This window comes from Capsicum annuum, chromosome 4, assembly GCF_002878395.1.
Source record: "Capsicum annuum cultivar UCD-10X-F1 chromosome 4, UCD10Xv1.1, whole genome shotgun sequence".
Lineage (NCBI taxonomy): Eukaryota > Viridiplantae > Streptophyta > Magnoliopsida > Solanales > Solanaceae > Capsicum > Capsicum annuum.
The window spans coordinates 23,499,407-23,512,347 of record NC_061114.1 but is presented as its reverse complement, the minus strand read 5'-3'; the positions used below and the strand labels follow the sequence as shown (position 1 = coordinate 23,512,347).

Below are 12,941 nucleotides of genomic sequence, written 5' to 3'. Positions count from 1 at the left end.
CGCTCTAAATATCTGGATATTTGAGTGTTGCTCTACGGTAGATAAAAAAACTGCTTTGCGACATGGAAACATCATCCCAAGAATACTTAACTGGTCTGTTGAGTGTACAAGGCCTAAGTATGAATTTTTTATGTCAGGCATGTTCAGTAAGGTAATTGTATAACATGTTAAATATTTTTATTTTATACTCACGTTATCGAAGTTCTAATATTTCATTTTAAAAATAATTTTTTCAGTGTTCTTTCAAGAATTTACAGCCTACAAACGAAGAAGTTTTAGTTTAGATTTGTCTTTCTCTGAAGATTTTATGGTTTTTGATCCAATATTTGCTGCTTCTACTTCTGTTGCTGCAAAAATGAAAACATCAGGCGATGAAGATTAATCGCGTGTTGTCACTGGAGATGACGACTATGATGATTTCATCACTGGACCTACTCAGGAATTTCTAAGAAAGGCCCGTTTGGCTAAACCTATATCAACTGAACAACCATCCAAAAGAAGAAAAATAGTTATGTTTCAGGAAGTTAGTCCAGCTGCAACAGATGGACAGAAATCAACAAGTTCTCATTCAGTACGTTATGTGTCTAGTATGTTTTCTAAAAAACAATAACAATTAATAGATAAACTACAAATTCATGTGTCTGATTTTGATCATCGTCATCAAGTAGAAATTGGTGTGTCTCCTTAGCGCGAACAACTCAAGTCTGTTCCTTCGCCTTCCACAATGCCTGAAAGGACTTCTAAGTCTAATTTAGATATGGAGCAGATAAAGAGATACATCAAAACATAAATAAGTTAATTTTATTATTCACAAATATTAATTTTAAAAAAACATTACTTGTTTCTAATATCTTATTGTTTATCTGTACATTATAATGTGAATGAACAAATTGTTGAGCTGAAAATACTAATCTCCAATATACCTGCTGAGGTTGTTAAAGCATTGAAGAAAGAAGAGAATAAAGAATCTCCGGTATAAAATAATTTTTCATTCAAATTTTTAATACTTTGAACAAATACTCATACATTAGTATTATTCATGAAATATAGGAGGAGAAAATTGTTCATCAACAAGAAAGTGCAGAAGAAGGATCAAAAATAAATGACAGTGTTTATAAGAATGATTTGTCAGTAATGTTAATTTAAATTAAATTGGCATGTTACCATAAATCTGTATATCTCCAACATCTTAACCTATTTTTGTTTGGTTTTTATATAGCATGAAGATGAGTACACGGGACCAGTCATTCACCTAACAAATGATGAACCATCAGTACTTGAACCTTTGAAAACAGAGATCCAAGATTGTGTCCACATTCATACTGAATGTCCAACAATAGCTGAGGTTCAATTCGATCAGAAGGTATATATATGATATGTATAAATATGGTTATACAATGTAGATATCAAATTATAAAAATATTTTCATTCATCATTATATAAATTTGATTAAATGTACAGACATCCACTTGTCAATTTTTTGTAAGATGAGCATATGAATGATCAAAAAGAGGGACATGAAGAAGAATAAAAACATACTCACTTTACTGATATGGAATATATATCGATACATTTTTGTCTATCATGTTGGTTTGTTCTTAGATGAATATCAATATTTTAAAATGCTTTACTTGTACGCTGTTACAGTATTATTACACATACATTTGAATGTATATTGATATGTTATACAATATTAATAATAATAGTATATTTTAGAAAATGAATGTTCTTTTATTTAGAGACTGTTTTAATTTAATTATATATTCATTTGAATGTATAACATTATGTTATACACTAAATCAGCATATAACAAATACATATGCATTTGTTATACATATCAATTTTAAATCACCAGTTCATACTTTTTTCATTCAACTACATATCACTTTGACTAATCTTTTATGGATGATGCTTGTTACTGAATGTAGGATAAGAATAATAATACAATACAAGCAGGTTGTACTGAAGATCTGATCATACAGCATAGTCCTCAAATGAAACATTTAGAGGTATTTTTTTGGTTGTTCATATTGTTTATTAACTCAAAACTTACATGCTTATACTTTCACATCCATGTCAACTACATATTAAATTTTATAAAAAGGTTTTCATTCACCATTGTATGGCTTTTCAAATTACTATAACAAATTTTTTTCCTCTTGCACTATGTCTTACTTTGTATAATTTACATTGTAATACTATCTTATTTTGATACTATCTCAGTTTCATTATACATTCATTTGAATGTATAACATTATGTTATACATTGAAATGAATTTTTATACATGATGATTCTTACTAAATGTAGGATGAGCATAATGCTGCAATAAAAACTGGTTGTACTGAAGAACTGAGCATACATTTAGAGGTACTTTTTTGACTGTTCATGTTGTTTATCAACTCAAAACTTACATTCTTATACATTCACATCCATGCCCAATAGATATCAAACTATATAAACATCTTTTTATTCATCATTGTATGTCTTTTAAAATCACTATTACAAATTTTTTTCCTCTAGAACTATGTCTTACTTTGAATAATTTGCATTGTAGTGATATCTTATTTTGAGACTATCTCAGTTTCATTATACATTCATTTGAATGTATGACATTATGTTATACATTAAACCATCATATAACAACTATATGTTCATTTGTTATACATAACAATTTTAAATAATTGGTAAATATTTTTTCCATTCATCTACATATCACTTTGAATAAGTTTTCATAAATGATGCGTGTTACTGAATGTAGAATGACATTAATGTTGCAATAGTAGCAGGTTGTACTGAAGAATTGAGTATATAGAATAGACCTCATATGAAATATTTAAAGGTATTTTTTTGATTGTTCATGTTGTTTTTTAAATCGAAACTTACATGCTTATACATTCACACCCATGCCTAATAGCTATCACATTATATAATAAGCTTTTCATTCACCATTGTATGACTTTTCAAATCACTATTACAAAAAAATTTTCTGTTGAACTATGTCTTACTTTTAATAAATGTGTTCAGACATTCTACTTAACTCTTAATTTAGGATGTGCTTATGTCCGATAAAGAGGAAGATAGTATCGAAGATTTGAAAAAAGAGCATAGTCCAGTGATGGTACATTTGTTATTTTTTTCTATTTTACTCCTACTGATTTAACACTTTAAATCTAAATTAAGAGTAACTTACGACATAGTACTGTTAAAAATGATCATAATATTCCTATATGCATATCTAAATTTTTGAATTTTTATTCTACATCGATTTATTTTTGTATTGTTATTTCGTATTATGCACTTCTAATATTGATCTTTATTAATTTTAGCTCATGACGAATATTTAACAATATATGAAATGATTATGCCCAAGTATAGTTGATTATGTATAATGTGCATTGCAATAATATTTGAATTTGGGGATGTGTCAACTTCCTTATACTTTCATTTAAATGTATAACAGTACTTTATACATTCATAAAGATTATTATACATTCATATTCAATTTTTATATATAGAGATTATAAATCACCTTAACATATTTATTTTCTTACATAATGATTTTGATTAAAATAGGATGAGCATATTGCCACAAAAGAATTATGTTGTGCTGACGAATTGAACAAACATCATAGTACTAATTTGAAAGATTTACAGGTATTTTTTTGACAGTTCATATGTTTTTTTTTAACTAAAAAAATATCTACATAAATGTAGCTGCTGTTTAGGTATCACTAACGTTAAACATTAATATGTTTGAATTTACACATAACACATCAATCTTTAATCTGTAGGATGATGTGAATGCCACAATAACGGAGTTTGTTCAAGATGCTTTAGACGCACTAATATTTGGGTTGTCAACACCTTCGAATACAAATAAATTCGATGTTGTTACACCAAATTTAGTGACGGAAAGCCAGTGGTCACTTTCAGATAGTCAGTTTCCACCTGACTTTCCTGATGCACAAGTAAGGGAGCTTGAAGCAGCAAAAGCACGTGAAGTAAAACAGAAATCAACTGTAAAAAGAGACAGAAAAAATTCAAAGATTTTCAGGTCACCATACATCACAAAATTTGGATCGAGCTCTAAAGATGAGGGCAGTTTTGATAATGAAGAGAAGCAGAGGTATATTTTTTATGGTTGTACCATTTTTGAAGACTTGCCTAATCAATTGATCAACGATTATTCACAGTGGATTGAAATCGGGTTACTAAAATTTCATGCTTCAAAGTAAGTTATTTAGAAAGATTACTAAATTATTAAAAATAGTACATAAGAATAAATCTTATTTAAGTCTAATGCTTGTTTATGTTAAAGGAAACAAACAGACAAGCACTATCTAAAACATACTCCAGGATTAGGTTATCCTCTATTGGACTTTATTGTTGCACAAGCACTCTCAAAGAATTGGTTCTACTTGATATCGCAACTCAAAATATGTTGGAATGATGAGGTAAATTAAACTAAACTATATCATGCTTGTTTAAACTTTTACTAAAAATGTTCTAATTGTTACAGAATACATACAATCTATTGTATGATTACATATCATACATATGGTGTGATGTACAATCACTTTTTATACATTTAATAGTAACAACTCATACATTGATGTTCTTTGTTGAAAACATAATAATAACTAAAATATATGACTTCGAATTTATTTTATGACACAATTCCATACATACGGTATGATATATAATCACATTTTTTACATGTTATGTTAACATATCATACATTCATGTCAATTATCAATACATAATAATAACTAAAACTTATGCATTAGAATCTATTGTACGATTAAAATATATAATACATAGAATCTATTGTATAGTTACATATAATACATGTGGTGTGATGTATAATCACATTTTAAACAGGTAATGGTAACAGATCATACATTCATATTCTTTGTTGCAAAATAATAATAACTAAAACATATGACTTCAAATTTATTTTATGGCTAAAATTATACATGTACTATTACATATAATCAGATTTTATACATGTTATGTTAACATATCATACATTAATTAACATTCCCAATACATAATAATAACTAAAACATATGCATTAGAATCTATTGTATGAATAAATATCATACATGTTATGAAGTATATAATCACATTATATAGATGTAATGGTAACAGATCATTCATTCAACTTTTTGCGCAATACATATTAATAACGTATTATTATGCAGTTTTCTTTCAGTGCTTAACATAACGTAACACATTTTAACATGTAGCACTTAGATGTGATATTCTACTATTTGAGAGAAAAATCAAAGTTGCAGCAGTGTGATACATATAGATATACGACAACCATCTGCTTCTTCAAAACATATATGGACAAAACATACGAACGATATTTTCCAGTAGTTAAAACAGATCAGATATCCACGCAAGAAGACTGGGTGGAATCTGTTGCTTGTGCTTCTAATGAAATTGCTACAACAAATATAATTAATAGATTCTGTATTCCTGCGGATTTACCATGGCATTTGGGTGTTGAGGTATATGTTCCTATTAACTGTGGAAAAGAACATCACTGGGTATTGGCTGTAATTGTGTTAAAGGAGAGAACAATACGCGTGTATGACTCATTGTCAAGCAAAAAGAAAAGTGAACCACCAACTGAAATACGAAAGTTAGCACCCATGCTGCCTACTTACTTGTTGGACAGTGGTGTTTTTGAAAAGACTGAAAGAATTGACTGGTCAACGCTTAAAGCGTACGAAGGAAAGCTTGGTCTACAAACTGGCAAGATAAGTCACAACTCATTTGAAGTGGAATATGTCCAAAATATTCCACAGCAAGCGTCTGATAGTTTGTAAGTGTCTCTTACTTTTTAAATTTTCACATGTATAATCATGGTAAATTACTAAACTTATCGGTCTTTCATTTTATTAAAAATTCAGGAACTGCGGGGTCTTTGTGTCTGCATATGCAGAAATATTGAGTGAAGGGCAGGAAGTCCAGTCATGTGAGTTTGAAGCTGCTAGTCAACGTGCATGGTATGCTTCGTTACTATGGAATTACGGAGTGGCGAAGGCAAAGAAAGGTTATACGAGTGATAATGATGATCCTCCTTGGTCAAAGAATACTTTTCTCCAATCACCTGATGAAAGTGCAATTGTTACTTTGGAGTAGCTCATTCTAAAAAATATTCTAATTGCCTTTTTTGTTGTTTCTGCTAAATAGTTATATACAGTAATGTTTTCTTGAATGTTGGTTTTTAGGCAACATTATATGGATGACAGTTTTTGGTTCTAATACATTTACATAAACTCTTTTCTGCTTATTCTATATTATTTTTTAATTACTCATTTTACCTAACATAATATTAATAACACTTTATAACAACATTTTACATATTAAAAAATTATATATATGTAAAACATTATGCTTTTTTCCAGCATTAAAGAAGTTAATACTATATTATGAGTTAATTATACATTGAACAGGTATCAAATTATTTTGATAAATTCAATAGATAACATCATACATGTTGAAACACTCTCATTGCTTAATTGAAAACAGTTCGGTATTCAAAAAAAATTAAGAAGAATAACAGTAGATCATAAATTGTAAACAAACACAATGTGTCAACCTTTAGACATAATACTGATAACAAAACAAGAATATTTTTTATTATCATACATACATCTTAATGTATAATCCATAATCTTCACACAAATTTGTTTGCTTCATATTTTGGTAGTTCTTATGCTTTTTAAAGACATTTACTTTAAAATCATACATTTTGTCAACGTATAATATCATACATGTTAAATGTATTATACATTATAACCACATGTTACTACGCTGCAATAATGAGCAGTAAAGTCAGAAAATATAATAATTCAAAATTGTATTACTTTGTTTCCAAAATATCATACATTAAGTCATAATTAAAAAGCACATAACAAATCAAAACATAAAATAAACTTCAACAAGCAAATCAACAAAAAAAAAAAAAAAGGTTATGTAGTTATATCCAAACAAACACTTAGCATTTAGAACAACAAACTAAAATCTTTAACTTTCTTTTGGGAAGAAACCGCACGTCCTATAGTTATGGCCTGTACGCCCGTATTTACCGCAATGGTTTGAACTTGTAAGTGATTCACTAGATTTCAAATATCTTCCTTTTTTTGGCCTCCTAGGAGGTCTTCTGTATTTGGGAGGCAAAACTTCCTCGGTATCAACAAAATCTGAAATAATTCAATCTTTCATATCTAGCATAGAAATTATGGGGAGTTCATATGTCTTGACAATGGTGTTTGGACGGTACAATTCTGAACAGTAGTGCCCATACTCTTTTACATCAATATTTATACTCTTCAAACCCGCAATTGTGTGTGCACATGGAATTTCATCAATTTGATACCGACAACAGTTACACGTGCCATGATCAATATCAATAATGTCCCTCCTTCCTGATTCATACACAAAGTACAGATAACTACCAACTGCCTTAACCTGTTACCAATGATTAATTTTATACAGTTAAAAATATAAAAATTAATAATAAATATAAAGTAGATTCAACTATCATAATACATACCATCATCCGAAACGATTTAACCTCATTATCAGTAAGTATTTCTTGAAATCTTCTCCCAAGCATTGTGTTTGTATAAGATGCAATTTCACTGTTTTCATGCAGTAAATAGAATCCTAACTTCTTCAAGGAAATCTAAAATAGGAAGTACTCTAGCCTCTACCAAACAACTGTTAATACATTAAGCTATATTAGAGGTCATCATTCTACCTCTATTAACAGGGGAGTGACATCGAGGCCATTTATCATATCCATCTTTTTCCAGATATATCTTAACCCTTGGATCAACCTTTCTAACGTTTGATATAATGTAATCAAAATCTTCTTTTCTATACGTTTTAGCCATGGAATAATAAAGGTCACTAAGTCTATCTTTGTTTTTTCTAAAATATTTATAAATATTTTTCCATAAATGCCAAATACATGCAAGATGGGGGACATTAGGATAAACAATGTTCACATCTTTGATGATACTCTCGTTTTGATCCGATACAACACACATGTTGTCCCGTTCTCCAAATGCTTCTCTAAATTGATGAAAAAACCAAGTCCACAAATTGTCATTTTCGGAATCCACTACACCATAAGCTAATGGAAGAATACATCCTAAACAAAAAAATACTTCTATAATATATGTACACCATTAAACAGGTCTCTAATTATTTTACATTTAGGTAAAACAAGACATCATACATGTTGTCCCACCTTTATCACTTAATTGAAATCAACTAAAATATATAACTCCACACATTTTAATAACATATAACAATACATCATACATAGTAAACATATTGTTAGGGAATTATAGATTTAATTATTAGTAAATGTATCAGACATTAAACATAAAATTGATAAGAAAGTATGAATATTTTACAACATCATACATACACCATGAAGTATAATAGCTAATCATACACATAGCCCACAAATCAAAATCTACTTACATTTTACTCATTCAATTTTAAAATGAAAATAAAATTTCTAAGATTGTTTAAACAGAAACTAGCATCTACTTTATAGAAAACATCAATAACACAAAATAAAAGGTGTATATTGGTACTATATGTACTCATTAAGCAAGTCCAATTTTATTCTAGAGCAACATATAATCAGCTAGAATGCATGCACAATGCTGAAATACCAAATATAAATATTTCAAAGTATAATACCTGCACCATCAAGAGTGCTCGCCGATATAAACGTTTCTTGATATGACCCGCTTAAATGTGCACCATCTACAACTACTACTGGACGACAAAATTCGAACCTCCTTATCATGGGATGTAAGGCAATAAACAAGTATTTAAACTCGTTATCTAATGGCTTATGCATCCGAATTTATGATCCAGGATATACCTGGTTCAACATATATATATATATATATATATAACGAGGCATTTTTCGATATCCATCAGCTGGTCTACCTCTAAGCATTAAAATTTCCTTTTTTTTTGCCCGCCAAGCCATCATGTAGTTAATATCAACACCGTAGATGGCCTTCATCTCTTCAATTATGTCCGCCAGTGTGTGTATTCTCTTGTAATTAATTAACTTTGGTGCAGTAAACTCATTGACAAAAGATGTTGTTGCAACCAAATTATTCAGTACTCTATCACTCAGGCTGCAACTATGTTTTGAATCAAATGTCTTTATCACAAAGATTTCCGAATGATTCATCGAATACGCCTTCAGGACCCATTTACAATCTTTCACACGACAATGTAACACGTAGCTGTAGTTACATTTTATTATATGTCATCAATTTATTAACATACATATAAAATCTATAATTTAAATAAAAATATCATAACTAAATTATTACAGTTTTATTTTACATTCGAATGAATGTATGATGGAATATTATACATCGTAAATGTAGTTCTATTTTGTGCAAACAGCAAAGCCAGAAATTAAAGTCAATAATAAAACTCCTTAAACAAATGCTATTACAACACAACAACATCCTTCACAACATCTAGAAATAAAAAATAATAATTTATTCCATACCTTTATTTGTCAAATCATTTAGTAAAGGTGTTAAAGCCATTCGATATCGCATATTTCACCATAACCACTACCAAATTTTGCTTATCCTTATAAAGTTGGTTCACTTTTATTTCAATATTCTGGCAATTAGTAATAAAATTATTAACTTCAAATTCTAGAATGTATAATGAATACTGACTCTGCGTTTCAACAATAGTTAAAGCAACTGAATTAGATTCACTACCTTCAATACGCATTACAGCCCCAGTTTCGCTATCAAACTCGACATCCTTAATCGATTTGTTGGAAGTTGTTATACATAGCGGAAAACTTATAAGCCCAGAATATTATTTCGTCAACTCAATATAAACCTTCACTCCATTATCATTTCTTATAATAATTGGAGAAGAATTACCATCAACAATATATTTTACTTTAATTTTTTTTCGAACATCATCAATACCTAATTCCATCGCGATTGTCGAAACTAATTTCACAAAGTTAATACTTTCTGAAATAACAATGGCATCACTTTTGTAAGCTTTAAAACTTATTTCCGTCTCCCATACACCAAAATGACGCAAAAATATTGGGATGTTCATTTTTTTTCTCACAAGAAATTACGAGCAAATATTTTTTTTCCAGAATAATAAATCAGAAAAGAAGTCAATTATAGGTAATGTTTAAGAGTTTGTTTTTGAAATTCAAATTTCAGTTACTATTTTAACTCATACAATAATTAACATCAGGTAATTAAATAACGTAATTTAAGGAATACGCGATACATTTACTGATTCCTTATCCCTTAATTTTAGGTAAATCAGATTTATCATACATTCAGTAAATGTATAACAAGAAACCAAACGTATGATAATATTTTGCATAATAGGGAAAGAGAAAGTCTCAAGAAAAATTATGTAAATAGTTTCACTTTATGCGGTATGGTTTATACATAAAAGATCAAAAGTTGAGATTGGGCCCATCAGTGGGCTGCCCAGCTTTGGGCCTCCCATTTTATGGACTTTTCGTGTCTTGAGTCGGGGGTCTATCAGAAACAGTCTTGCTACTTCTTTGGAGGTAGTGGTATGAACTGCGTATATCTTACATTTTCCAGACCTCACTATGTAGGAATACACTGGGTTTGTTGTTGTTGTTATTGTTATAAGTCTATTTTTCTGCATTGTATTCCACAGGTATACCAGTCCCTCTTTCCCAGCATTTTTGGGTATATTCAGTGTATATATGATCGTATTTCGGTCATATATACATGATTTTGGTCCTTTGTCTATAGCATCAGCTCCCTTTTCTCCCTTTTTTCACCGCATAACACCCATATACCGACCTCTATAATGCGTATACCATTGTATACCAGGACTGTATCTTCATGTTAGTCCCTTCGAGGACTTTTGGGATGTGATCCCGGAGAGATGCAGGCAATGGAGTCCAATTGGACTCAGACGATTTACATGCATCAAATAAAATGTAAGGATTATCACATGCAACATGTAGTACCAATATGTATATAGTGAAAATAGAGTCTGTGAATATGTCCAAGTAGCTAGTTTGATTGATTTTGCTGGTGTTGATGTTGGTTTTGATGTTGAAATTATGGAACACCGTATATCAAGTGTTGTTGGTGGTTGTGCGCGTGGGAAATAATGTTGTACGCAGTAGTTTTGTCATTTTTCGTTGATAATGTTATTGGGATGGTTTTTCTACTGGAGGTTGAACGTTGTTTGAAGTGAGTTATTGTTAACATTGGAACGGTGGTTGTTGTACGCTGTTTGAGGAAAATTTAAAAAAAGGGGAAATAAGGGTTTGGGCTGGGTTGGTTTGGTGGATTGGGCTGGTGAGGGTTGTTGAATAAAAGGAAGAAATGGGCTAGGGGTTGTTGTTGGGCTGCTGGATGGGATATAGCATTAGGAATTTAATAAAATGGCCCTTATTGGAGTAAAACTTAGATCAAGTTTATTTAAATTCTAACCAAATTTTAATATCAATTGGTCAATTGCATTATAATTGTGGCCAAGTTGATTTCAATTGAGGTTAATTTAACAAATTGACCAAACTTAATTAAAACTTGAAATGAATTAACATTTATTTTAGTCCCGAGTTTCTTGATTTAATAAAATTAAATATTTTTATTGTATTTTGTTTTATTTGATTTTCAAAATAAATTGTTTTGAGGCTAAATTATGTTTATATTAAAATTTTAACCGTTTAAATCAATTTTAGAGATAATCCTTGGTTAAAATTTAATTTTCATCAAATAGTTATTTAAATAAAAAAATTATATAATTTTGTATAAGCGAATAAGAAATATGTAATCGTTACTAAAATGACAAAATCACCCAGATAAATACTTTGAAAAACTTTTATTTAAATAAAATCAATATTATAATTTTATTTAAAATTGAAGAAACTCGAATTCAAAATTAGTTGTGGAGAGAAAAAAGTAGGTGTCAACAATTGCCTCCTCCCTTTGGGTAGGGTGGATGTATGTTACCTTGGACAAAGAGAGTTTGACGTTTCTAATTTTGTCCGACCGCAAATTTATTTCTGAAAGAGGTTAATTTTTGCACGAGTTTTAGAGAGTTATGATCGGACCCTGGTGTTGGGTTTCCTACATATCTTAGGTTACATGAAAATTCAGGTCACCTGTAGTTCACAATGCTTTATTAAAGCACGATTTTCAAAGAATTCACGAGCTAACCTGATTTTGAAGTTTAGTGAAATCGAAAAGCTAGGAATAAGCAGATTAGGGGGAGAAGTTGGAATGCAGTCGAGTTTTCCACATGGATCTCAGCCTATATATCTCCTAAGACTCAAGGAATCAGACTGCCTATAGTTTAACTCGAGCGGTGGAAAAGGTCGTATATTATGGTAAGATGATCTTTGGCTCAGGATGAGTGACAAGCTGATTGAGTTGTGGAAAAAACGCTTGTAACCTCTTAACCATAAGTCTGGAGCTCTTCACATCCATAGGTAATACTTTACTCAGTATAATTTCCAAACTCTGAGTGTGTTGTCACTCGAATTTGAAGAAAAGTGAAGGTTACCCTCGGTTTGAGTTTAGAAGTACTCCAAAAGTAAAACTGACACAAAAATACCAAAAATACCCACATGCCTTCTGATAGGGATGTGGTTTGATGGTGGTGGAAGTCGTCTTATAGATCGCATCCGAAGAGTTTGGCATCCCTCTCTGAACTATGTCCCAGTTAGCTGCTAAGAAAAAGTTCCACGTTGTGCTGCATCCTATGTAAAGTTATCCGCACCTGTGGTTTTGATTTTAGATTTTCATCCTCTCGGATGCTCTCGACAATGCTTCAAACAAAAATGTTAGTGCTAAACACAATTCACAAAAGAGGTATATAGTCTTTACCATAT

At 30.2% G+C, this 12,941-nt stretch overlaps 1 protein-coding gene across 1 annotated transcript; it reads left to right on the top strand.

Annotated features, from left to right (window-relative positions):
• The first annotated feature begins 511 nt into the window (after positions 1 to 511).
• On the top strand, positions 512 to 6,154 carry LOC107869067. The gene is made up of 10 exons (XM_016715646.2): positions 512 to 571; positions 1,220 to 1,363; positions 1,929 to 2,009; positions 2,309 to 2,368; positions 3,051 to 3,119; positions 3,575 to 3,655; positions 3,793 to 4,127; positions 4,320 to 4,455; positions 5,251 to 5,834; positions 5,923 to 6,154. The coding sequence occupies exons 1-10, from the start codon at positions 512 to 514 to the stop codon at positions 6,152 to 6,154; spliced, it is 1,782 nt and encodes a 593-aa protein (XP_016571132.2).
• The last annotated feature ends 6,787 nt before the right edge of the window (positions 6,155 to 12,941 follow it).

What these genes read in the sequence shown, in the direction of transcription:
- LOC107869067 (XM_016715646.2), top strand. Translation starts at nt 512, where the DNA reads ATGTTTCAGGAAGTTAGTCCAGCTGCAACAGATGGACAGAAATCAACA. An exon ending in CTCAAATGAAACATTTAGAG is followed by an intron (nt 2,010 to 2,308) that starts GTATTTTTTTGG and finishes TACTAAATGTAG; the next exon opens with GATGAGCATAATGCTGCAAT. An exon ending in GATAATGAAGAGAAGCAGAG is followed by an intron (nt 4,128 to 4,319) that starts GTATATTTTTTA and finishes TTTATGTTAAAG; the next exon opens with GAAACAAACAGACAAGCACT.